The sequence below is a fragment of the Gorilla gorilla genome, chromosome 10 (assembly GCF_029281585.2).
Source record: "Gorilla gorilla gorilla isolate KB3781 chromosome 10, NHGRI_mGorGor1-v2.1_pri, whole genome shotgun sequence".
Classification (NCBI taxonomy): domain Eukaryota; kingdom Metazoa; phylum Chordata; class Mammalia; order Primates; family Hominidae; genus Gorilla; species Gorilla gorilla.
The window spans coordinates 119,646,368-119,674,219 of NC_073234.2; the positions used below are offsets into that span (position 1 = coordinate 119,646,368).

Consider the following 27,852-nt stretch of genomic DNA (forward strand, 5'->3'; position numbering starts at 1 on the left):
GTGTCCTTTTAATTTTTTATTATTTATTTTAATTTATTTCTTTTTGGAGAAAGGGTCTTGCTCTGTCACCCAGGCTCGAGTGCAATGGTGTGATTATAGCTCACAGCAGCTTCAAACTCCTGGGCTCAGGTAATCTTCCTGCTTGAGCCTCCTGAGTAGCTATGACCACAGGTGAGTGGTACCATGCCTGGCTAACTTTTTTATTTTTATTTTTGTAGAAATGAAGTCTTCTTATGATGGCCAGGCTGGTCTCAAACTCCTGGCATCAAGCCATCCTCCCTCCTGGGCCTCCCAAAGTGCTGTGATTACAGGTGGGAGCCACCGTGTCTGGCCTTTGGTGTTCATTTTATGAATTTTAACATATGTATACATGATCGGGATACATAACAGTTCCATTACCCCACAAAATTTCACCCATGCTATCGCTTTGTGGTTACAGCCTCCCCAGTTGATTAGGATACAACTGTATTCCAATCTCTGGAACCACTGACCTGTTCTCCATCAATATAGTTTTGTCTTTTCAGGAATGCCATATAAATGGAATCACAAAATAACATTTTGAGATTGATTTTTTCACACAGCATAATACTTTTGAGATTCATCTAATTTGTCATGTGTATCTATAGTTTACTTCATTTTATTACTGAGTGGTATTACATTATACAAATGTACCATAATTTTTTGTCCTTTCATTCATTGAAGGATATTTAGATTTTTTCCATTTTTTAGTGATTATAGAGTTGCTATAAGCATTGGTATATAAGTTTTTTAAAAATTGATATATAAGGCTGGATGCAGTGGCTCACACCCATAATCCCAGCACTTTGGGAAGCTGAGCGGGGCAGATCACCTGAGGTCAGGAGTTAGAGACCAGTCTGACCAACATGGAGAAACCCCATCTCTACTAAAAATATAAAATTAGCTGGGTGTGGTGTTGCATGCCTGTAATCCCAGCTACTCGGGAGGCTGAGGCAGGAGAATCACCTGAACCCAGAAGGTGGAGGTTGCAGTGAGCCGAGATTGTGCCACTGCACTTCAGCCTGGCAACAAGAGCAAAACTCCGTCTCAAAAAAAAAAAAAAAAAAAAAATGGGTATTTGATTAACATACCATAAATATAGGCCGGTTGTGGTGGCTTACTCCTGTAATCCCAGCACTTTGGAGGCTGAGGCAGGTGGATCACCTGAGGTTGGGAGTTTGAGACCAGCCTGACCAACATGGAGAAACCCTGTCTCTACTAAAAATACAAAATTAGTCGGGCGTGGTGGCACATGCCTGTAATCCCAGCTACTTGGGAGGCTGAGGCAGGAGAATCGCTTGAACCCAGGAGGCAGAGATTGTGGTGAGCCAAGATTGCGCCATTGCATTCCAGCCTGGGCAACAAGAGTGAAACTCTCTCTCAAAATAAAGTGGGGGCGGGGGGGAATAACCATTTAAAAGTGCACAGTTTAGAGTGCAACCTTCACCACTATTGAATTTGAGAACATTTTCTTTTCTTTTTTTTTTTTTTTTTTTTGAGACGGAGTCTCGCTCTGTTGCCCAGGCTGGAGTGCAATGATTTGATCTTGGCTCACTACAACCTCTGCCTCCCAGGTTCACGCCATTCTCCTGCCTTAGCCTCCTGAGTAGCTGGGACTACAGGCGCCTGCCACCACACCTGGCTAATTTTTGGTATTTTTAGTAGAGATGGGGTTTCACTCTGTTAGCCAGGCTGGTCTCGATCTCCTGACCTGGTGATCCCCCCGCCTCGGCCTCCCAAAGTACTGGGATTACAGGCGTGAGCCACCGCGCCCAGCCTAGAACATTTTCATTACTCCAAAAAGAAACCCCATACCCATTAGCAGTAAATTTTCACTCTTTCCCTAGCAATTGCTAGCCTACTTTCTGTCTCTATAGATTTGCCTATTCTGAGCATTACTTTTCTTTTTTTTTATTTTTTCATTTTTTTTGAGACAGGGTCTCACTTTGTCACCCAGGCTGGATTGTAGTGGTGTCATCTTGGCTCATTGCAACTTCTACCTCCTGGGCTCAAGCAATCCTCCCACCTCAGCCTCCTCAGTAACTGGGACTACGGGCACACACCACCATGTCTGGCTAATTTTTGTATGTTTTGTAGAGTCAGGGTTTCACCGTGTTGCCCAGGCTGGTCTTGAACTCCTGAGCTCAAGTGATTTGCCTGCCTTGGCCTATTCTGGGCATTTCTTATAAGTGGAATCATACAATCTATGGTCTTTTATGAGTGGCTTCTTTCACTTAGCATAATATTTTCAAGGTTTATTCACATTGCAGCATGTATTAGTACTTCTTTTTATTGTTGAATAACAGTGCATTGTATGAATATACAACATTTTATTTTATTTTATTTATTTATTTATTTTTTGAGATGGAGTCTCACCCTGTCGCCCAGGCTGGAGTGCAATGGCGAGATCTCAGCTCACTGCATCCTCCGCCTCCCGGGTTCAACCGATTCTCCTGCCTCAGCCTCTTGAGTAGCTGCGATTATAGGCGCATGCTACCACGCCTGGCTAATTTTTGTATTTTTAGTAGAGACGGGGTTGCACCATGTTGGTCAGGCTGGTCTTGAACTCCTGACCTCGTGATCCACCTGCCTCGGCCTCTCAAAGTGCTGGGATTACAGGTGTGAGCCACTGCGCCCAGCCAATTTTTATTTCTATTTTAACCAGTTCTTGGACATTTGGGTTGTTTCCACTTTTTGGCTGTTATGAATAATGCTGAGAACCATCATGTACAAGTTTCATGTACACATATATTTTTTATTTATCTTAGGCATATACTTTGAAATAGAATTGTTGGACCATATGGTAACTATATGTTTAACATTTTTTTCATTTTTTTTGAGACATATTCTTGCTCTGTCACCCAGGCTGGAGTGCAGTGGTGTGATCTTGGCTCACTGCAACCTCCACCTCCCGGTTCAAGCAGTTCTCCTGCCTGAGCCTCCTGAGTAGCTGGGACTACAGGTGCGTGCCACCATGCCCGGCTAATTTTTGTATTTTCAGTAGAGATGGGGTTTCACCATGTTGGCCAGGATGGTCTCGAACTCCCAACCTCAGGTGATCCACCCACCGCAGCTTCCCAAAGTGTTGAGATTACAGGCATGAGCCACTGCACCCAGCCATGTTTAACTTTTTGAGGAATTTCTAAACTGTTTCCCAAAGTGTCTATACTATTTTACATTTCTGCCAGCAATGTATTAGAGTTCCAAATTTTCCACATCCTTGTTAACACTAGTTATTGTCTCTCTTTTTTATTCTAGCCATTCTAGTGGTGTGAAGTGGTATCTCACTGTGGCTTGATTTGCATTTCCGTAATGAATAATGATGTTGAGCATATTTTCATGTGCTTACTGTTTATCTTCTTTGAATAAATGTCTGTTCAAAGTCTTTTTCCATTTTTTAATTGGGTTTTGTTTTGTTTTAAGGAGCAGAAAGTTTAATAGGCAAGAAAGAAGGAAGAAGCTCCCCCATACAGAGACAGAGGGAAAGTCAAGAGGAAACCCTGTGTGGGGCAGAAAAGTGGCTACTTATATGAGGAGGCTGGAGGAGGTGGTATCTGATTTGCATAGGGCTCAGTGGATTGGTTTGATCAGCATGTCATTCACGAAGCCCCTGAAAAATCTGGCCCTCCCACCCTAGCCTTTTAATATGCAAATGCAGGGTGCCATGATGTTTTACACACGTGAGGATGTGTGGGGGTGACCATGTTTCCAGGCACATGTCGGGGCAAGGGCAAGAAAAAGAGGGTGGGAATCACCATGTTTGGGTGGACCCAGTTTCTAATGGCCTGCATTTGCATATCAAAGGTTGCCTGCCCGGCTCTAAGAGCCCGGTCTTTCCTGCTAGACAAGAAACGTTTCTGGAGCTGCTTTAAAAGAAACGAAAACTTCCCAAGGACCCCTTTTCCTGTCTCTCTGCCTAAAATAATTTATTAATAACTCCTATAACATTCTCCCCTGTGGAGAGGTCACCCTAACTGCTGTTAGGGGGTTTTGGGCGACAACTATTTCTGGCTACTTCCTGCTGAAAAGGGGTGTCAAATGGGGAACAGCAGCTAGGGCCCCTCCTGGGGTCGATAAGCGTCCTCAGAAGAATGGCGTGTCCATGCACGGTTCAGTTTGCAGCAGCATTTGGAGTTGGATTGCTTCTAGGCGAGAGGAAACAATTTGATTTATAGTATTGAGAATACAGGGTTCAAATATTAATACAAGACATGTAAGCAAGAGAGGGCTTAGTAAAGGGGTTAACCAATTCCATAAAGAAGACTGGAATGCATTAAAGAGGGATTGTAGCCACCCGGGGCTGAAGCCTCCATTTTTCCCTCAGCCTGTCAATAATTTTGATTTGATCTTTAAGTACCTGTAACCCTATTGCAAATAGTAGAGTGAGTATAGCAATTCCCATCAGTGTGGTGTAGTAAATAATTTTCATCTAAAATTTTACTTGCCAAGATATAGAATTTCCCTCTGGGGGGTGTCTATGAAGTTCCTTGATTTTATTTTCCCAAACAAAGAAACCTCTGGGTTATGGGCACCCTACTCACTTTCATTACCTGGCAGAATTTGCAGGATAATTGCTCAAAACTACCATATTGATCCAGATTTTTACGTTACCCATCCCTTCTTGTTTCTTCCAAGCTGCAGGAGATCACCACTTGATCCACAGGAATAAGCAGGGTTAGTTTAAAATGTAGGCAAAAAGCTTAAAAACAATTAATGAGACTAGGATTTAATGACAAATGTATGATAAGCTTTGGAGAACAATTTCTCTCTCCAGTCCTTATTTTTGGTAAAAACAAATTATTATAGGACTGTGTGTGTTGTTCATAGAATAAACTTTAGTCTTATACTTGGCCTGATTATTTGCATAAAGTGCAGCAAGAATGGTTATTTCTGCATAGGACTTTTGGATTGGCTTTGATGAAACACTATTGCACAAGGAATTTCAGATAAGGCCTTTAAAGCCAAGCCCAGCCATGGGATTGTATCCTCAAATATCTGTAAGTTGGGTGATCCTCTTCTCCTTGAGATCCCAAGATACACTTGGAGCTCCTGGCCTATTAGAAAGTGACACTCTTAGGCTGGCACGGTGGCTCACGCCTATAATCCCAACACTTTGGGAGGCCAAGGTGGGCAGATCATGAGGTGAAGAGATCAAGACTATCCTGGCCAACATGGTGAAACCCCTCATCTCTACTAAAAATACAAAAATTAGCTGGGTGTGGTGGTACACAACTGTAATCCCAGCTACTTGGGAGGCTAAGGCAGGAGAATTCCTTGAACCTGGGAGGTGGAGATTGCAGGGAGCCGATGGAGCCACTGCACTCCAGCGTAGGTGACAGAGCAAGACACCGCCTGAAAAAAAAAAAGTGACGTTCTTTACTGACCACAGGTTGGGAACCCTGTGTGGGGACTGGGTAGACAAGACATGAGGCCAGTGCTCCCCAAGGGCTTTTATTGGCTCTGTATGTCAAGCTTGATTCCTTAAAGAGAAACACACCCTTTCAGTCAAAGCCTTGATCGTGTTAGACATAAATTTTCGGTGCTGCAAAGGAAATAGCACTCGAATATGAATTTTCTCAGCAAGGCAACTTTACTTTTCTGCAGAAAAGATGCTTCTAAGAAGCCTGATTGTCATGAGAGCATACCAAACAAAGAAAAGCAGAGGTTTTTATCCCTGACACATTGGGTCCTTACTGCAGTGTCCTATCTCCATTGGCTGGAGCTGGACCGCACAATCTAGACTGATCCTGATTGGCTAAAAACTTAAAACTTTCCTAAATAGGTAAATGCACAATGGAGAACAAAGGAAGGAAGGGAGTTATTTACAAACTAGGAGAATAATAACATTTCCAAATAAGGAAGAGATGTATGCTGTAAGCTGGGAATGCCTGGGCATTTTCAGACATGTCTGAACAGGTTATAAGCCAGAACAAATAACTTGGTTCAAGTACAAGGACATAGAATGTACTTATTCCCTTACTATATTTAACAGCTACATAGGGCTTAACAAAGAATTACTAGCAAAAAGCAAGGAAGCTTGAAGGAAGTTAGTTTTTAAAAGAAACTATTATTTCTAACATTTATTATTTATTCTTTAACAAAAAGGGAAACTTTGAAGAGGAACTTTTTACTTTTCACAGTAAAATAACCAGTTTTTCCAATTGTGTCCTGTTGACAAAGAAAAATGGATTTTTATTGCACTGATGCAAACAATTATATTGCCATAAGTTAAGAGTACTCACAGAGAGTTTCCAAATTCTAGAGGAACCAGACAGAGAAAAATAAAAATGCTCCAAATTTTGTTCACAGGAGTATACCTTACTCATTTTTTTCTGGATGGAGTTTCGCTCTTGTTGCCCAGGCTGGAGTGCAATGGCACAATCTCGGCTCACTGCAACCTCTGCCTCCCAGGATCAAGTGATTCTCCTGCCTCAGCCTCCCGAGTAGCTGGGATTACAGGTGCCAGCCACTACGCCTGGCTAATTTTTGTATTTTTAGTAGAGATGGGGTTTCGCCATGTTGCCAGGCTGGTCTTGAACCCCTGACCTGAGGTGATCTGCCTGCCTCAGCCTCCCAAAGTGCTGGGATTACAGGTGTGAGCCAGCGCACCTGGCCCCCTTACTGAATTATTTAGGGCCGTAAATATTTCAAAATAAGTTTCCTTAACTCTGAAAATCAAAACAAGGATCAGCAATATTTCAAGCAAAAGTCAAAAGGGTTGCTTTAACTTTCTGAGTGCAGTCCATTTAGTTAACTCTTATTTTGCTTGATATTTGTGAATATGTCAGTTCTGTATGAGTCCCATACATTCTTCTTCTATTTCAATATTACAATCTTCAAAGCTATTAAAAACCTGTGTTTGAGAATACCTGTTAAAGTCCTTAATATAGCTTGATTATAAACTGTCTTTGAGAAGGAACAAAGCAAGACAATGTTTGCAAATGACAAAATATGCAGTAGTTACAGTTAAAAACATGGCTGTAGACTACCTATTTGCATTTTGATGACACTTGTATTTTGCCAATAATCTTTGAGACTGTTTTTATTTCTTAAAGTCACATGAACTAAAAAGTATTTGATTTAAGCACATCTTTTTCTTTTTTTGAGAAAAAGTCTTGCTCTGTCACCCAGGCTGGAGTGCAGTGGCATGATCTCAGCTCACTGCAACCTCTGCCTCCTGGGTTCAAGTGATTCTTCTGCCTCAGCCTCCCAAGTAGCTGAGACTACAAGCACGCACCACCATGCCTGGCAAATTTTTGTATTATTAGTGGAGAAGGGGTTTCACCATATTGGCCAGGCTGGTCTTGAACTCCTGACCTCATGATCCACCCACCTCAGCCTCCCAAAAGTGCTGGGATTACAGGTGTGAGCCACCGTGCCTGGCCAAAAAGCAACTAATTTTTTAAAGAATAAACATTTTAAAGCCAGGGGAAAAAAAAAAAAAAAAAAAGAAGCCTTCCAAAATTTAACTCAAGTATTTGACCTCTCATGGAGGAATGTTATGCTGCTTCTGAGCCAAACTCTAACTGCAGCTAGAACAGGCAGCTCTGCAAGCAGAAGAAAATTTTGGAGATGAGCAATATATCTCCTATAGTAGGCCAGAAGGGAAAAGAAAAAATAGGGAAGGCAAAGAAATAGGGGGAACACCATTCCCAATAGGAAAAGAGGCAATACCTCTTGATGACCCTCAATTGGAACTCCTTTCTATGGTGTTTTTCCTTCTTTTGCAGTTTCAAATGGCTTCTATCTCTTATGTAATGTTCTTCCAACCTGGGAAAAGTTAATTTTCCAAATCTTAAAATGCTTGTCTTAGAGTTGAGCTGGGGGAAGGTGTTGGAAATAAGAGCTCGGAGTTGCAAAGAAAATGAGCACTCAAAGAATTTCTCAGCAAGGCAAATTTACTTCTGCAGAAAGGTGCTGCTCATTCTTCTGGTCACTGTGAGAGCACACTGAACAAAGGCGGGAAGGGTTTTTATCCCTAATGCAGTCAGTCCTTGCTACTGTGTCCGATCCCCATTGGTTGGGGTCGGACCGCACAATCTAAGCTGATCCTGATTTGCTACTTGAAATGGAGCAGGGGTGGGGGCTACAGAAGTAAGGGTGCCAAATAAGGAACAGATGTGGGTTGTTACAGATTGGGAACAGATGTGGGTTACAGATTGGGAATGGCTGGAAGGTTGTTTACCGTACCTAGGGGCAAGGAGGCAATGAAGTTAGGCTTTGAAAATAGAGGACAAGTGGAACCTTTAAAGAAGAACTCACTGTTTCCAGCAAAGGGAACCCAGAAGCCTGATATGCCATCAAGAGGGTAAAAAGGTTTACCAGTCGGGCTTTTGGCTTCTCTCTCCTTGTGCAAACCAGTAAAAGGGATAATAAGGATCATTGTTTATATTCTCTGTAAATTTATAGTTAATGAAAAAGGATTTGTGAGGTTAGTCTTAAGCTGTAGACAATCTGGTGTGCTTTGCATGTCTTTCTGTGTGGTTCTGTTGAGGAAAGGGTATCTTAGGTTAGAATGCAGGCCCAGAAACCCATAAGCCTGCTGTTCGAGCCACCCCAACAAAATGGTCAGTAACAAACTTGGCTACAAGTTTCCATGTTGTTTCATGTCCTTGGGAACATAACCTGTAGCCACGTGGCAATACTTTATTTTAGTCCCTGCAATTTTACAATGGTGGCTGTCTTCTTGTGCTAAGTCAGTTCCTGGGTAAGGGCCACAAAATCAAGTAAACCAGTTTGTTAATCTGGGTGATGCCAGCTGATCCATCAAGGGCAGGGTTTACAAAATATCTTAAGTGCTAACCTTAAGAGCGGTTTAGGGAGGGTCAAAATCTTGTAGCCTCCAGCTGCAGGCTCCTGGGCCATGGTTTCTAATCTTGTGGCTAGTTTCTTGGTCTGTTCACAGGCAAGAGGGAAGTATATCTTGGGAAATGCTGTTATCATCTTTGTTTTAGACTATAGACTGTAAATCCGACTTCTCCCAAAGTTGGTTCGGCCTAAACCAGGGATGGGCAAGGACAGCTTGGGGGCTGAAAACAAAATGGAATTGTTTGGGTCAGATCTCTTTCACTGTCTCACTCACAATTTTGCAATGACAGTTTCAAAAGCTTCCTATCACTCCTTTGAAAATACCTTGTACACTTGCATTAAGTCATAACCTAATTAAGGCTCATTGGTTTCACCTGTGAGGTTACTGTTTGTAAAGTTCAAAAGCCAAAAATCTTAACTGCTTGGCATGGCTAAAGTTGAGTAACAAGGGATTTTAAAGGATTTTCTTAAAGAGCACTGAGCTTAATTAAAAGTTCAGGCATGGTGGCTCACACCTGTAATCCCAGCACTTTGGGAGGCTGAGATGGGAGGATCACCTGAGGTCGGGAGTTTGAGACCAACCTGACCAACATGGAGAAACCCTGTCTCTACTAAAAATACAAAATTAGCCGGGTGTGGTGGTGCATGCCTGTAATCCCAGCTACTTGGGAGGCTGAGGCAGGAGAATCGCTTGAACCCAGGAGGCGGAGCTGTGGTGAGCTGAGATTGCGCCACTGCATGCCAGCCTGGGCAACAAGAGTGAAAACTGTCTCAAAAAAAAAAAAAAAAAAGTGGATATTCAAGTTACAGGGTTATAGGTATATTTAAGGGCTTTATGTTTTTCTCTTCTTGGATCTTGTTTTTCTGGAAAAAGGCTCTTTTCTTCTCAGTTGACTGAATTATTTTTCTCCATTTTTTGTCTTACCACTCTTAATGCATGCATGAGAGGCCCTAAGATAACTTCTGGTAACATGGGACTCCTGGAGAAAAACAGAGGAGGCATCACAGACTGCATTCTGGGGGGGTTGGGAGGGAACAAGAAACAAACCAAAAAAACCTCTGTTTTCCTCATGAAACTCTCCAAATTAAAAGCAGATAGTGCCCTCAAAATCAAAGGCTCTGTACTGTTATGTATTGTGTTATCCACCGCTTTTGAGTTTTGGGGGTATCAAATTACTTCACATTGTGGGAGAGCTTTGGTGTGTAATAACTTACAGTGTAGAAAATACACTGTAAGGGGTGGCTAATAGTAGTTATAAATCAGAGAAGCATGCTCTGGGCCATCTGAAGGATATGGAGACATCCCCATACCCCAATAAGAGATGAGACTCCCTTGAAGGATGGGCTAATTACAAATTAAGCCAATTAGCTTGGAGTTGCCTTGCAATGAAATGCATGGTAGAAGCACTACACTGTCTTCTCCCATAGTATCTTCCTCCTTTTGGGGACCCAAAATCCAGTATAAAATGGCACCGTTAATTTTAGGGATCTGTCTTTGCCTTCAGTTGTGCCTGCTTATTAGGCCCTAAAAAACGCATACTACCCGGCCCTGTTCCTCCAAGGGTTTCACCCTAAAGCCAGTAATACAGTTAAGAAACTGGCAAATGAAAAATCTTAACAAGTGCTGAATATTCTGTCTGTGTTGTTATAGATGTGTTGTGTGTAATGTCTATAAAAAGAGCTCTAATTGATTGGCTGAAAGAAAAATAAGCACTAGGCCAGACGTGGTGGCTCATGCCTGTAATCCCAGCACTTTGGGAGGCTGAGGCAGGCGGATCATGAGATCAGAAGTTCGAGACCAGCCTGGCCAATATGGTAAAACCATCTCTACTAATCATACAAAAATTAGCTGGGTATGGTGGCGCATACCTGTAGTCCCAGCTACTCCGGAGGCTGAAGCAGAAGAATCGCTTGAACCCACGAGGCTGAGGTTGCAGTGAGCTGAGATCACGCCACTGCACTCCAGCCTGGGCGACAGAGCAAGACTTCATCTCAAAAAAAAAGAAAAAAAGAAAAAAGAAAAATAAACACTTAAATAAAAAATTTTCTAGTTCACATGACTTTAAGAAATAAAAATAGTCTCAAGGATTATTGGTAAAATGCAAGCATCATCAAAACGCAAATAGGTGGTCTACAGTCATGTTTTTAACTAACTATCCTGCAAATTTTGTCATTCGCAGACAATTGTTGTCTTGCTTTGTTCTTTCTCAAAAGACGGTTTATAATCAAGCTATATTAAGGACGTTAACAGGTGTTCTCAAATGCAGGTTTTTAATAGCTTTTAAGATTGTAACATTGACATAGAGAAAGAATGTATGGGACTCATAAAGAACTGACATGTTCACAAATATCAAGCAAAACACAAGTTAACTAAATGGATTGCACTCAGAAAGTTAAAGCACCCTTTTTGACTTTTGCTTGAAATGTTGCTGATCCTTGTTTTGTTTTTCAGAGTCAAGGAAACTTATTTTGAACTATTTACAGCCTTAAAAAAAAAGGTGTTGTGGGTTTTTCATAGATGACCTTTATCAGGTAGAAAAGTTTCCTTTTATTCCTAGTTTGTTGAGTGTTTTTATCATGAAAGGGTGTTAGACTCTGTCAAATGTTTGCATCTGTTGAAATAACCATGTGGTTTTCGTTCTTTATTCTATTAATATGATGTATTGCATTGATAGATTCTCATATGTTTAATCAACCTGTGCAAGGTTTATCCTGGGATAAATTTCACTCAGTCGTGGTGTGTAAAATTTTTATATATTGCTGGATTTGGTTTGTTAATGTTTTGTGGATAATTTTTTTTGTCTATATTTACAAAGGGCATTGGTCTGTGGTTTTCTTTTCTTTTTTTTGCGACGGAGTCTTGCACTGTTGCCCAGGCTGGAGTGCAATGGTGTGATCTCAGCTCACTGCAAACTTTGCCTCCCGGGTTCAAGCGATTCTCCTGTCTCAGCCTCCCAAGTAGCTGGGATTACAGATGCCCGCCACCACACCCTTTTCATGTGATGCCCTTGTCTGGTTTTGGAATCAGGGTAATACCAATCTCATAGAATGAATTGGAAAGTATCCCCTCCTCTTCTGTTTTTGGAAAGAGTGTGAAAAATTGCTGATAATTCTGTGTTAGACGTTTGGGAGAATTTATCAGCAAATCATCTGAGCCTGGGCTTTTCTTTGTGGGAATTTTTTTTTTTTTTTTGAGACGGAGTTTCGCTCTTGTTCCACAGGCTGGAGTGCAATGGCACGATCTCGGCTCACTGCAACCTCTGCCTCCTGGGTTCAAGCGATTCTTCTGTCTCAGCCTCCTGGGTAGTGGGGATTACAGGCGTGTGCCACTACAACCGGATAATTTTTTGTCTTTTTAGTAGAGACGGGGTTTCACCATGTTGGTCAGGCTGGTCTCGAACTCCTGACCTCAGATGATCCTCCTGCCTCAGCCTCACAAAGTACTGGGATTACAGGTGTGAGCCACTGCACCTGGCCAAGAGTTTTTATTACTAATTCAATCTCTTGTCTATTCAAGATTATAAGTCTATTTAGCTTCTCATTCCTTTTTTTTCCCTAGACTCAAGTGATTCTCATGCCTCAGCCTCCCAAGTAACTGGGATTACAGGTACGTGCCACCATGCCTGGCTAAATTTTGTATTTTTAGTAGAGTCAAGGGTTTCGCCTTGTTGGCCATGCTGGTCTCCAACTCCTAGCCTCAGGTGATCCACCCACCTTGGCCTCCCAAAGTGCTAGGATTACAGGCGTGAGCCACCACACCCAGCCTCATTTCTTCTTGACTCAGTTTGGGTAATCATGTCTTTCTAGCAATTTGTTCATTTCATGTAGGTTATCTAATTCGTTGGCATATAATTGAATTTTTTATACTGTTAATATGAGCAGTCTAAACCAGCCTTGCATTCCCAGGACAAACCCCACTAGCTCGTGGAATATTATTATTCCTTTTATATATTGCTGGATTCAATTTGCCATTATTTTGTTGAAGAATTTTGCATCTTTGTTTATGAGGGATATTGATTTACAGTTTCCTTTTCTTGTACTGTCTCTGTCTAGTTTGAGTATCAGGATACTACTGACCTCATAAAATAAGTTTGAAAATGGCCCCTCCCCTTGTATTTTCTGGACAAGATTGTATAGATTGGTAGGGTATCTTTTATTAAGTTTTATTTTCCTCCAGATATCCTGTTTGTAGGTGTGTGTGAGAAACAGAAAATGTTACTGAATCAGAGAGAGTCTAAGTACCACTGTTTTCTGCAGTTTTCTCTTAAACCTTGGGGTTAAAAGAAATCTGTTGAAATACAGTGTAACCACATGTCTTATTTCTCAACTTTTTGTGAGAGATCTCAACTGGGAAGATTGATTGAGGTAGTTTCTTTTAAGCCCTGTTGTTGGTCACATTGACTGAACATTTTAGTGAACCAGGATTACTCCACTTACTGGATATTCTTAATACTAAGGTAACAATATGAAAAAAGAACGTATTTTCTGTATATAGGTATAAAGCATATTTAGTGAAATTGTGAGAGTTATTGGTCTAGTATAGGCAAGAGAACTTTTTAGCTTAACTGAGTTCTCAACTGGTATATAGTATGTGTTTATATGAAGGATCAGTTTAGTAATTGTCCACAGATTCCTTTTATGTTTTAATGACTGTAATTCAGGTTTTACAATCAGAAAAAGCACCTACATTGTCTTCTGTGTATATGTTTTTTGTCCAGAAAAGATATCTTTGTGGAATTTTTTTTTTTTTTTGGAGTGTTGCTCTGTCACCCAGGCTGGAGTGCAATGGCACTATCTCGACTCACTGCAACTTCTGCCTCCTGGGTTCAAGCGATTCTCTTGCCTCAGCCTCCTGAGTAGCTGGGACTACAGGCGCCCGCCACCATGCCTGGCTAATTTTTGTATTTTTAGTAGAGACGGGGTTTCACTGTGTTAGCCAGGATGGTCTCGATCTCCTGACCTCGTGATCCGCCCGCCTCGGCCTCTCAAAGTGTTGGGATTACAGACATGAGTCACTGCACCCAGTTTTTTTTTTCTTTTTTTGAGACGGAGTCTCACTCTGTCGCCCAGGCTGGAGTGCAGTGGCACGGTCTCGGCTCACTGCAACCTCTGCCTCACAAGTTCAAGTGATTCTCCTGCCTCAGCCTCCCAAGTAGCTGGGACTACAGGCTCACGCCAACATGCCCAGCTAATTTTTCTATTTTTCAGTAGAGATGGGGTTTCACCATGTTGGCCAGGCTGGTGTCAAACTCCTGACCTGGTGATCCGCCCGCCTCAGCATCCCAAAGTGCTGAGATTACAGACGTGAGCCACTGTGCCCGGCTGCCAATGGTATTTCTCTCATAGATGAGAAAAGTCTGATTTCTTTTTTTTTGAGATGGAGTTTTGCTGTTGTTGCCCAGGCTGGAGAGCAATGGCAAATCTCTGCTCACCGCAAACTCCGCCTCCCACGTTGAAGCAATTCTCCTGACTCAGCCTCCCAAGTAGCTGGGATTACAGGCATGTGCCACCACGACCGGCTAATTTTGTATTTTTAGTAGAGATGGAGTCTCCATGTTGGTCAGGCTGGTCTCGAACTCCTGACCTCAGGTGATTTGCCCGCCTCAGCCTCCCAAAGTGCTGGGTTTACAGGCATGAACCACCACACCCAGCCAGTCTGATTTCTTTTTAAATTTTACTTTTATTTATTTATTTATTTATTTTGTAGAGATGGGTTCTCACTGTGTTGCCCGGGCTAGTCTTGAACTCCTAGGCTCAAGTGATGCTCCTTCCTCAGCCTCCCTGTTGGGATTACAGGCGTGAGCCACCATGCTCAGTGAAAAGTCTGATTTCTTAAGTCAGTTTTAAAAGATGATATGCTAAGAAAAACTTTAACAGTTTATTTTTTCATTTAACATCTTTTGTTTTTTATACTAATGGTTTTTTTTTTTTTTTTTTGAGATGGAGTCTCACTGTCGCCCAGACTAGAGTGCAGGGCACGATCTCAGCTCACTGCAACCTCCACCTCCCTGGTTCAAGCAATTCCCCTGCCTCAGCCTCCTGAGTAGCTGGGATTACAGGTGCACGCCGCCACCACACCTGGCTATTTTTTTGTATTTTTAGTAGAGATAGGGTTTCACCAAGTTGGCCAGAGTGGTCTTGAACACCTGACCTCAGGTGATCCACCCGCCTTGGCCTCCCAAAGTCCTGGGATTACAGGCATGAGCCGCTGTGTCCGGCCTACTAATGATTTTTTAAAAGCTCTGTAGTGGCTGGGTGCAGCGGCTCACGCCTGTAATCCCAGCACTTTGGGAGGCCAAGGTGGGTGGATCATGAGGTCAGGAGTTCGAGACCAGCCTGGCCAAGATGGTGAAACCCCGTCTGTACTAAAAATACAACAATTAGCCAGGCATGGTGGCGCACACCTGTAGTCCCAGCTACTTGGGAGGCTGAGGCAGGAGAATCGCTTGAACCTGGGAGGTGGAGTTTGCAGTGAGCCGAGATTGTGCCATTGCAATCCAGCATGGGCGACAAGAGTGAAACTCCGTCTAAAAAAAAAAAAAGCTCTGTAGTATTGCTTTTAAAATGATTTTCTTATCTTATTAACAGCATCAATATTAAATTTACAGCTAGGTGAAAGAAAGGATATGTTTTTCTTCTTCCATTTGGTCCTTCAGTACCTCTTCCACATTCCCTGTGGTAGAGCCCAACCCTGACAGGAGACTCTTGGGGCTGAGTGATCCAGTAAACCAAGACTAACCCCCACCCTCTCCTACCTCAAACACACAGTGTCTAGTTACAGTGGTAGCCTACATGGATTTCTGGCGTAATTTCTCTTATCATGAACCATTCCATAAACCAGTCCTCTGCGGAAAAGAGAGTTCCTTTCAAATGTGTATTCTCAGGCTCACACAGCCACTGAATCCTGGACCTGGCATATAATCATATTAGAATACAACTGTGGAGTGAGGCAAGTGGGAATTCTTGGCTAGGACCCCAACATAACTAAGGTTTAATCTTAACCTTAAATAAGACTCCTTTGAAGGAGGTACAAGCACAAGAGTTATAACCAGGATATTGTAGTCCTTTTTATAGCACTTAAGTTCTTCTTATGACATTTATTTGTAAAAACTAAAAATCGTTTTAAGGCTAAAAAACCTACCTAGGGTTTTATTTCAATTTGGTAAATAAATAATACTAATAACTACAATGTACTTATTATTAATTTCAACACTAGAAATTCATTATCATGTCCTTTTAGGGAGTCTTTAGTCTTCCTTCCTTGTGTTTCCATAAAGACTTCTGTTTTATTTTTCCAGCTTGTCTCATATCCTACAGACTTTCAGAAACACATATAACTACTTTCTTGTCTTCACTTGATTTATAGACACTGTAATGGGTATAGCTTACCCATTTATGCTTCCCCACTCTTGGGTCTCTTATGGCGTAACTTCTTTACTTGATGGGGTCTTGTCAGACCCAAGAGTAATATTTGTGTGTCTTGCGGGTTGAATAAAATATTGTAATAATTCTTACTTTGTTAAAAGGAATCTTCTGAGAGTGGTGGTGTGTTTGCCATACTCCTTGCGCTTGAACTGAATAAGTTTTGTTAAGAGGTCTAGGGTTCTGTGGAAATCCTTGATTTCTTCTGACTTGCAGTCCAGATGCTTTTAACCACAGGCAACGAGTAAATATATGTGCATGACAAACCTGTAAACCAGAAAGTGATGACAGCAGGCAGAGTGGCGTGCTGTAAAATTTTTATCATCACACTTGAAGTGATCGTGTTGCTCATTAATAGCAAAAACTCAAGTTCTAACACATGGCAGTTTTAGTCTGTGTTTAGCCTTGCCATGTGCTTTCATCTGCCAGGCTCCTCTTTGCTTTCCCCTTTGTTTCCCTGCTTTGAAGTTCATTCATTGTCCTGGTTTACTGTGAAATGCCGCTTGGGGATAACTCAAAATAGGAGAGTGGCTTTATTACCTGTGCTTTTCATATTTCATGCTACCTTTCTGTTTTCCAGTTTCCCCCAGTTAAGTTGCATTCCTTATGTACCATGATGTTCCTCTGTTGTCAAACTAGAGCTTCTTCCGACAGCTAAGTGGCTGATCAAGGTTTCTCCAAAGAGATAAGTATCAGTTATATAGCTCTCTAAGCAATGTGTAGACTGAGAGCCACTCAAAACCTGGCTCTCTGCAGGCTTTCAGGTGGCAGTAGTCATGGGTGAGAGTCAGTGGTTTTGGCAGGTACAAACACATATGAATTGTATGAAGATGTTTCTTGAGGAGGAGTGTCCTGGAGTGGAAGTGTTTTCCTTTAGTAATCCGTTTACTAATCCCACAGTTCAAATATCTTGCTTTATATCCCTAAGAGTACAAAGATTTCAATGAATTTCTCTGTTTAGTGAAGTCAGAGATAGGAACAAATGCAATAGGCTGGTATGCAACTTTAATTTTTTTTTAAGTTTGGGAAATACAGGAAAGAAAAGTCATGGATAATTCTGTCACGCCAATATAACTAATATGACCATTTTGCACATTCTTTTTCAGGATTCCTGTATGTCGAGTTTCACAGAATTGTAAAACTGTGGTACATAGGACTTGGTATTCTAGGTTTTTAAAAAACTAACAATTGTGTCAAACTATTTCCACATTATTTTGAATCTTGAATAGTATGCGGCCACTAAATAAGGTTAGAACAAGAGAGCTACTGTAATTTAGCCATTCCTCTAATGTCAGACATTTGTTGTTTCTAATTTTTTGCAATAGCTAATGATGTTATAATGAAATCGTTGGTAATAATTGGATAAAAAGAAAGGATTGAAGACAGGGAAAAGAAAGGGGTGTAGGCTGTAGAGCAGGGAGAGAACCTCTTTGCAGCTTAGGCTTGGGAGAGAGAAAGGCTGAGGCAAGGTATAACTTTGTCCCTGTATCTAGAAAGGTTATAGACATGTTCAGGAGGTCGGGAATAGTGAGTATTGATAGGCCTGTGGCCTGTTTTGTTCCACTGGGTTTTACAGGGAGTTAACATGATTGATCCTAAAGCTATAGCACTTTTATTGAAAGGGAATTTGGGACTATCCCCATTTAACTAGGTGATAGTAGCTATGTTAATAAAAACTACTGAAAGCTTTTCCTAAGAGAAGGCTAGGAGGTAGGGGTCTTTCAATGTTTTCATTATTTTAGATTTTTTTTTTTTAAAGCTAGTCATCACAAATAAGAATACTGAGTTAAGGCTCGGCGCGGTGGCTCACGCCTGTAATCCCAGCACTTTGGGAGGCTGCGGCAGGCAGGTCACCTGAGGTTGGGAGTTCCAGACCAGCCTGACCAACATAGTGAAACCCCGTCTCTACTAAAAATACAAAATTAGCCGGGCATGGTGGCACAGGCACATGTCTGTAATCCCAACTACTCGGGAGGCTGAGGCAGGAGAATCACTTGAACCTGGGAGGCAGAGGTTGCAGTGAGCCGAGATTGCGCCATTGCACTCCAGCCTGGGCAACAAGAGCGAAACTCCATCTCAAAAAAAAAAAAAAAAAAAAAAGAATACTGAGTTAAAAGGTATGGCCATCTCAGGAGGTTGCAGTGAGCCGAGATCCGAGATGGAGCCACTGCACTCCAGCCTGGGTGTTGGAGCAAGACCCTGTCTCAAAAAAAAAAAAAAAAAAAGTATGGCCATTTGAGTAGTTTTTGACCCACACTGTCAAATTGTTTTCCAAAAGAATAGTATTAGCTTGTGTTACATAGCCCTGTGGACTCACTTCAGTGTACATTTATCAGCACTGGGAGTTTTCATTTTTTTTGTATGTAAGAAATGACATTTCGGGGCCGGGCGCGGTGGCTCACGCCTGTAATCCCAGCACTTTGAGAGGCCGAGGCAGGTGGATCACGAGGTCATGAGATCGAGACCATCCTGGCTAACACGGTGAAACCCCATCTCTACTTAAAAAATGCAAAAAAAATTAGCCGGGCGTGGTCGCAAGCGCCTATAGTCCCAGCTACTCGGGAGGCTGAGGCAGGAGAATGGCGTGAACCTGGGAGGTGGAGGTTGCAGTGAGCTGAGATCGCGCCACTGCACTCCAGCCTGGAGCCTGGGCGATACAGCGAGACTCCGTCTCAAAAAAAAAAAAAAAAAAAAAAAACTTTTCCCAGCTGGGCACAGTGGCTCACGCCTGTAATCCTAGCGCTTTGGGAGGCCGAGGCGGGTGGATCATGAGGTCAGGAGATCGAGACCATCCTGGCTAACACGGTGAAACCCCGTCTCTACTAAAAATACAAAAAAATTAGCCAGGCATGGTGGCGGGCGCCTGTAGTCCCAGCTACTAGGGAGGCCGAGGCAGGAGAATGGCGTGAACCTGGGAGGTGGAACTTGCAGTGAGCCAAGATCGCGCCACAGCACTCCAGCCTGGGCGACAGTGCGAGACTCCGTCTCAAAAAAACAAAAAACAAAAACAAAACTTTTCCCCAAATTATCAAGTCATCATTGCCATACTATTTTGAAAGTACATTTTATTGCTTTGTGATGGTTTTTTTTTTTTTTTTTTTGAGATGGTGTCTCGCTCTGTCACCAGGCTGGAGTTGCAGTGGTGCGATCTCGGCTCACTGCAACCTCTGCCTCCTGGGTTCAAGCCATTCTCCTGCCTCAGCCTCCTGAGTAGCTGGGATTACAGGCGTGCACCACCATACCCAGCTAATTTTTGTATTTTTAGTAGAGACTGGGTTTCACCATGTTGACCAGGATGGTCTCGATCTCCTGACTTTCTGATCCGCCCGCCTCGGTCTCCCAAAGTGCTGGGATTACAGGTGTGAGCCACTGTACCCGGCCACGTGATGGCTTTTTAAAAATCATAAATGATTCTGTATTTGTCTCTTTCTGGTCTATCTAATCTCTTTTACTGATCTCTGTTTACTTTTATAAATACAAGTAGGGAGACTATTTTATTATTACTCTTTAGTTTCAGTTGTTACAAGTGGATAGTAAGTACTTCATGGATCCAAATATTAGGAATTGATCTTAGGCAAAAAAAGTTGGGGCAAAATGAAAGCAACTTATCATTACAGTTTTGTTTTGTTTTTTTTTTTTGAGACAGAGTCTCACTGTCGCCCAGGCTGCAGTGCAATGGCGCAACCTCAGCTCGCTGCAAACTATGCCTCCCGGGTTCAAGTGATTCTCCCTCCCCAGCCTCCCGAGTAGCTGGGAATACAGGCACCCACCATTATGCCTGGCTAATTTTTGTATTTTTCATTGTGACAGGGTTTCACCATGTTGGCCAGGGTGGTCTTGAACTCGTGACCTCAGGCAATCTGCCCACCTCAGCCTCCCGAAGTGCTGGGATTACAGGTGTGAGCCACCACACCTGGCCCATTACAGTTTTATCTGCATTTTTCTGACTACCTGGTTCTGTGCTGTTCCTGCAACATTTACTTAACATATTTATTTGAATGCTGCTTCAAATTTTATTTCAAAATTGAGGGGGAAAAATAAGCAAATCATAAACATAAACAAAATTTTATTTTCCTTTTTTGTTAGAGGCAGAATTTAAGGAAAAATTCTGATGATTTTGATTACAGTTAGTGGCTAACCTCTTACGATTTATTTACCTGTCTATTTATCTTTCCATCTATTTGTACATTTTTTTCTTTGTTTGTTTTTTTGGTAAACAGTCTCTCCCCAGTAAGAATGCAGTTCTTAATCACAGAAGTTATTCCTTTCCTTGTAATGGCCTTCTCTGTTCTGTGTCTTGGCAAATATCTGAGCCTAATAGTTGGGTGGTGCCCTTGGCATAGATGTTATGTAAGGAATTGTCACCTGCTTTTAGAGTCAGTCATCCCATGAAATCGAAGGAGTCAGTAAAGCATTGTGGAATCAGGAGGCTTGTGTGACAGCTCTGACGCTGATACCAATTAATTAGCTGACTGGACCTCAGTTTCCTCATCAGTGGAATGAACACAGTTGGCCTAGTGACCCCAGATGTCTCTCCCAAGCTAACATTCTGTGATTCTCATTCTCTGAAATGTTACCACGAGGAATGTTTACTTATACGTTACTTTTTAAAATAAGAAAAATGGAGAACAGAAAATGAGAACTAGAGTTTAATTTTAAAATTTTGAAGTGTCATTGATGAGGCTATCGTCATGTGTCATGTTGCTTTAGTCCAATAGTTCTTAATTAACAGTATGCATTAGAACTACCAGTGAACATTTAAAATATATGCATATATGTGTGTGAACATATATGAATATATACACACATAAATATGTTTGTTTGTTTATTTATTTATTTACTTATTTATTTATTGGAGACAGAGTCTCACTCTGTTGCCCAGGCTGGAGTGCAGTGGTGCAATCTTGGCTCACTGCAACCTCCACCTCCTGGGTTCAAGCAATTCTCCTGCCTCAACCTCCCAAGTAGCTGGGATTACAGGTGCGTGCCACAACACTCAGCTAATTTTCGTATTTTAAGTAGAGATGGGGTTTCACCATGTTGGTCGGGCTGGTCTCAAACTCCTACCCTCAGGTGATCCAACTGCATCGCCTCCCAAAGTGCAGGAATTACGGGCGTGAGCCACGCGCCTGGCCACACACACAAATATGCATGCTTAGGCCCATGCCTTGCAAGTCTGATTCAGTAGGTTAGGGACAAGGATGAGACCTAGGAAGTCTTGGTTATTCAGATGCAAATAAGCGTTGAGAGGCCTCCCTTCCGCTTACGGAAGGCAGATACTGTAGGAATAGATTGGTCTGGTATACTCTGCAACAAATAAGTCCCATTGCTCTTCTGGGATCCTATAATTAATTGGCACAGATGTTAGCTTTTCTTTTCTTTTTTTTTTCTCTTTTTTTGAGATAGTCTCTCGCACTCTCACCTGGGCTGGAGTGCAGTGGCACGATCTCGGCTCACTGCAACCTCCGCCGCCCAGGTTCTAGTGATTCTCCTGCCTAGCCTCCCAGTGCTGGGATTACAGGCATGAGCCACTGCCCCCCGCCCAGAGAAATTACAAGCGAGAAATTACAACAAGCTAGTTTTTCTTTAAGAAGAACCCACTTCTCATTTTCTTATCTGTTCAGGCTAGTAAAACAAAATAACATAAACTAGGAGGCTTATCAACAAGAGAAAACAATTTCTTACAGTTCTGTGGCCTAGGAAGTCCAAGATCAAGGTGCCAGTAGATTCCACATCTGGTGAGGACCCACTTCCTGATTCTCAGTAGGTACCTTCTTGCTGTGTCCTCACATGGTGGAAGGGGAGATGGGCTCTCTGGAGTTTCTTTCATAACTGCACTAATCCCATTCTTGAGGGCTCCTAATCACCTTCCAAAGGCCCCTCCTTCTAATGCTGTCACTTTGAGAATTAAGATTTTGACAGAGAAATTTTAGAGGTATAGAATCATTCAGATCATAGCGCTTATATCTCAAAGATAAGGAGATTTCTATGTTCCTCTTCACTTTTCTATCCATATGTTAAGTATTAGTAACATTTGATTGTCTGGTATATAATGAAACAGTCTCTTGGTTGTTGACCCTGTCTTGACATTGTATGATAGGGGTTATTTAAAAATTTCTTAAATTAACTATCTTTCTAAAAACTATTTTTATAAAATAATAAATGTTCATGGTTTAAAAACACATAGTACCAAAAGTACGGTGAAAGTGAAAGCTTGCCAGGCGCGGTGGTTCACGCCTGTAATCTCAGTACTTTGGGAGGCCGAGGTGGGCAGATCACGAGGTCAGGAGATCAAGACCATCCTGGCTAATATGGTGAAACCCCGTCTCTACTAAAAATACAAAAAATTAGCCGGGCGTGGTGGCAGGCGCCTGTAGTCCCAGCTACTCGCAAGGCTGAGGCAAGAGAATGGCGTGAACCCGGGAGGCGGAGCTTGCAGTGAGGCCGAGATCGTGCCACTGCACTCTAGCCTGGGGTCAGAGCGAGACGCCGTCTCAAAAAAAAAAAAAAAAAAAAAGTGAAAGCTTACTAGACATAATGGTTAATAATAAACATTTTGGGGATTTAGCTGATTTTATTAACACCATTTAAATATCAGTCTAGGTGTAGTGACAGTGTAACATACTGGTTAAAAGCATGGGCGCTACCTTTACATTTATGGTCAATTGATTTTTGACAAGGTTGGCAAGATACATCAATAGGGAAAGATTAGTCTTTTCAACAAATGGTGCTGAGACAGCAGGTTATCCACATGCAAAAGAAGAAAGTTGGATGCCTGCCTCATAGAACACATGCAAATTAACTTAAAATGGATCATAGTCCTAAAGTAAGAACTAAAACTATAAGACTATTAGAAAAAAAATAAAATCCTTGTGACTTTGGAATAGGCAATAGTTTCTTAGATACAACACCAAAAGTATAAGCAAAAAAGAAAAAGATAAATTTGACTTGATCAAAATTTAAAACTATATTTCAAAAAGACTTCTATATTTTAAAGCTGTTTTTTTTTAAAGTGTAGGTTCTAGAGAATGATAACCCAAGTTTGAATTTTAGCTCCATTACTTATTGTAAGCTGTGCAACCCTGAGGAAGTTGCATAACCTCTCTGAGTCTGTGTCCTTGTTTGTAAAATGGGAATGATGGTAGCAGTGCCCACCTAACGATATTGCTGGAAGGATTAAATGAAAGGAGGCATACAAACATTAACCTTCTGTCTAGTTTTGGATAAATACAAATATCAACTATGAAGATGATAAGGAGATTGAAGAAGGATGAATGGCTTACTTGGATCAGCAGAAATGAGAAGAAATCACCTAAGGAACAAGTAGTAAGGGTGGGCTTGAACTTGGTTTATTCGTGGGCCCTGAAGAAGATGGATAGTTTAAACATTTTTACAAGTTGGAGGTAGCAATCTCTTGGTGGTTTTGACTGGTGATGATGCCCAGGATGACAGTGCTGTCATGTGGGGATAACATACCACTAAGCTGGATCATGTTTGTTTTGATGCCTGATTGGGCCAGCACAAAATCCTGAGGAGAAAATAATTTGCAGAAAGTATTTTTATTGCAGTCTTGCTGCATCTTGCCTGAAGATCCTGTGTCTGCTTATCCAGGAGTTAGCCTGGGAGAAAACATGTAAGCCTTGGTTCGAGTGGTCTGCCCCTATGTCTGTAAGCAGGGTTGTGTTGGAAGGGGACATCTGTCTGACATTTGGCCTCTCTGCATTTAAACCATGGTTGGGAATAGAGATGGCATAAAATGTGGCCTCAGTATTTCCAACCTGTTACTTATTTTCCTGTGTCCAGGGAAGGTTCTGATTATGGCTTGTTACTTGGCAGGATCCCCTGAGAACATATCTTGAGTGTGATCTGAGTTAGGAATATTGAATAATATGTCAGAGGTTCCAGTCAGATGAAAGAAGTAAATCTATAATCTTCATTAGAGTCCTTCCTTCCTCAGATTCCTTATTTTGGCCTGTGGGACTTAAATGGTAATGCTTTTAGAGTGAACCTAATATTAGAAAATGCATCATCATGTTTTCCTTTGTGATAATTACCATCCTTACTTCCATTACTTCTAGCTAAAGATCATCACCCTGGTAAAACTTTGCCAGAGAACCCAGCAGGATTCACCAGCACGGCCACTGCAGACTCCAGAGCCCTGCTTCAGGCCTATATAGATGGTCACTCTGTGGTCATCTTCAGTAGGTCCACATGCACACGCTGTACTGAGGTAAGGCTTTAAACTCAAGGGGTTTTAATGGAATTGAAGGAATTTGACAGACTTTTGAGCTCAAATGTAAACAATTGGATTTTACCTTTAGGAAGAGTGTATGTAGGCTGGGCGCGGTGGCTCACACCTGTAATCCCAGCACTTTGGGAGGCCAAGGTGAGCGGATCACAAGGTCAACAGATCAAGACCATCCTGGCCAACATGATGAAACCCCATCTCTACTAAAAATACAAAAATTATCCCAACGTGGTGTCATGTGCCTGTAGTCGCAGCTACTCGGGAGGCTGAGACAGGAGAATCACTTGAACCCAGGAGGCAGAGGTTGCAGTGAGCCGAGATAGTGCCACTGCACTCCAGCTTGGGGGACAGAGTCAGACTCCATCTCAAAAAAAAAAAAAGGAAAAGTATATGTGGGTGTAACTTGCTTCAGAGTAATTGTAAAATGTGGATTTGATAACAAAATATTGTTTGAATAATCTCTTTCTGAGCTTTTGGGAAGTATGAGACATATTCAGGTAGTCGAGGTCAGGGAAGGTTAGGGTGGGGGAGTTACCAAACCGGTTGATTTGCGGCCCTTTCAGATATGTCCGTAGGGAATATTTCATAAGGAATCGTTACTTAAGGTACTACCAAATTTTGATAAATATCTCTTCATGCTGTGGTTTATTATGGGGAAAATAACTTCACAAAGAATAAACTGTTTCCTACTTGGTTCTTAATCTTAGATTATCAGAGAGAAAAGGTCAGTGGTTACAGCCAAGGGGAGGATTAGTTTAGTCCACCCTGAATAAACCAGGGTGGACTTAACCATTAACGAAGGTGAGAATTGAAAGGCAAACCTGATCTGTCTGGTGCTTCATAGGAAGGCTGAGGGCATTTAAATGTCGCTGAAGTTTAGCTCTAGGCCTACACAATGGAGTCTTAGGTAAATATAACTGGCCATCTGTCCAGGTTCACTGAGAGGTTAATTTATTATTATATATATATATATATATATATACACTTTTTTTTTTTTTTTTTTTGAGACAGAGTCTCGCTCTGTTGCCAAGGCTGGAGTGCAGTGGCGCAATCTCAGCTCACTGCAAGCTGCGTCTCCCGGGTTCATGCCATTTTCCTGCCTCAGCCTCCTGAGTAGCTGGGACTACAGGTGCCCGCCACCACACCCTGCTAATTTTTTGTATTTTTAGTACAGACGGGGTTTCACTGTGTTAGCCAAGATGGCCTCGATCTCCTGACCTTGTGATCCACCTGCCTCGGCCTCCCAAAGTGCTGGGATTACAGGCGTGAGCCACCACGCCCGGCCAATTTTATTATTAAGTTTAATTTTCTCTCAACTTGTCTGCCCCATGACTTACTTTCCAGATCTCAAGGAGTTTGAATTCAGAAGCCTTTTTATTCTGGAAGCCTTACATAGAAATAAATGGGCTTATGGGCTTTTTGGACTCTCTCTCTCTCTCTCTTTCTCTCTCTCGTTCTGCATGTGTGTGTGTCTGTGCACACGTGCACTTTTTTCCCAAGTAAAGAAAAAGGAAGGTGGGCGGCGAAAACACTGAAGTAGGGAGACCCTTTCATCCTTGTATCTCTCCTGAACACATTCTGCATCGATGCCACCTTAGGCTTCATCCCTATCAATATGATAGTGATGCCTTTCGTGTAGGACATCATATTGGGAGTAGGATTGCAAAGAGGCAGAAGACACAAGTCCCATCCCTGGGGGTTTAGCTCAACTGAGGGCAGAACATAGGCTTAAGAAGAAAAATGATCTCAGATAACCCATGCTAAATTCTACATGATTGGACAGGCAGTAAGTGCTAGAGAATTTAGAAGGGGGCTGGGCATTAGAAATCTGCTATGTAATTCTTGGCCTCTGGGGGCTTAATTATCTAGCTCTGCAATTCTTATCTGCTTTTGGGACCTACTGCCCCTCCCCCCCACCGCCTGCCACTTCCTTTTTTTTAATCTTTAAAATGAAGGGCTTGAACTAGTTGCTTATTGAGGGTTTTTTTGTTTTTGTTTTTGAGACAGAGTCTCGCTCTGTTGCCCAGGCTGGAGTGCAGTGGTGTGATCTCGGCTCGCTGCAACTTCCGCCTCCTGGTTCAAGTGATTCTCCTGCCTCAGCCTCCCAAGTAGCTGGGACTACAGGTGCACACCATCATGCCTGGCTAATTTTTGTATTTTTGGTAGAGATGGGGTTTCACTATGTTGGCCAGGCTGGTTTCGAACTCCTGAGCTCGTCATGGTCCTCCCACCCCAGCCTCCAAAAGTGCTGGGATTATAGGCGTGAACCACTGTGCCCAGCCTGAGGGTTTTCTTAGTTCTGAAATTACGTGCTTGTCTAGTCTTTTTCGTTACCAAACAGGTTAAGAGCCTGGACTCTAAAGTCAGAGTGTGGATCTTGGCTCTGTGATTTATCAGCCATGTGACTTTAGTTATTTACCTGTGGTGCCACAGTTTCCCCATCCGTAAAATGTGGATGATAATAGTATTTATATCATAAGTTTGTTATGAGGATTAAATTAATTAATATTTATAAAAGCCATAGAACATACCTGACACATAGTAAACACTATATCAGCGTTTGTTAAATAAAAGAACTACTTGCATTTTTCGTTTTCCTATCAGGACTTAAAACCTTGGGTGGTTAATCTTCCTTCTGTCAGTACTGAGGCTAGATTAAATGGTAATCAACAAATACCTGACTTAATGCTAAGTACAATTAATCCTATCAGTGGGTAAATAGCTACCATTTGAGTGCCAACTATGTGCCAGGCATTCGGTCACTCTACTCATATTTTCAAACATTATTAAAGAATTGGGAGCTGGGCACAGTGGCTTATGCCTGTAATCTCAATGCTTTGGGAGGCCAAGGCAAGAGGTTCTCCTGAAGCCAGGAGTTCGAGACCAGTCTGGGCAGCATAACAAGACTCTATGTCTATGAAAAAAAAAAAAATATATATATATATATATATATCGGCATGGTTTGCATGTGCTTGTAGTCCTAGCTTCTCAGGAGGCTGAGGTGAGAGGATCACTTGAGCCCAGGAGTTAAAGGTTACAGTGAGCTATGATTATACCACTGCATGCCAGCCTTGGTGACAGAGTGAGACCCTGTCTCTAAAATAAATACATATGGGTGCAGTGGCTCACACCTGTAATCCCAGCACTTTGGGAGGCTGAGACAGGCAGATCACTTGAGCCCAGGAGTTCAAGACCAGCCTAGGCAACATGGTGAAACCCTGTCTCTTCTAAAACTACAAAAATTAGCCAGGCATGGTGGTGAATGCCTGTAATCCCAGCTACTCAGGAGGCACAGGCATGAGAATCACTTAAAACTCAGGAAGCTGAGGTGGCAGTGAGCCAAGATCGTGCCTCTA

At 42.2% G+C, this 27,852-nt stretch overlaps 1 protein-coding gene across 4 annotated transcripts in view; it reads left to right on the forward strand.

Moving 5' to 3' along the window:
- The window catches only part of TXNRD1 (thioredoxin reductase 1), a 152,911-nt gene that overhangs the window by 11,709 nt on the left and 113,350 nt on the right, over positions 1–27,852 (forward strand). For 3 of the 4 annotated variants that reach the window (XM_019038709.3, XM_055357859.1, XM_063694264.1), the window contains exon 2: positions 24,327–24,478. In XM_019038709.3, the coding sequence (XP_018894254.3) occupies positions 24,327–24,478 (152 nt within the window). Of the gene's footprint in view, positions 1–23,818; positions 23,882–24,326; positions 24,479–27,852 lie in introns of those variants that run through there. The other variant, XM_063694267.1, reaches the window with a different exon arrangement.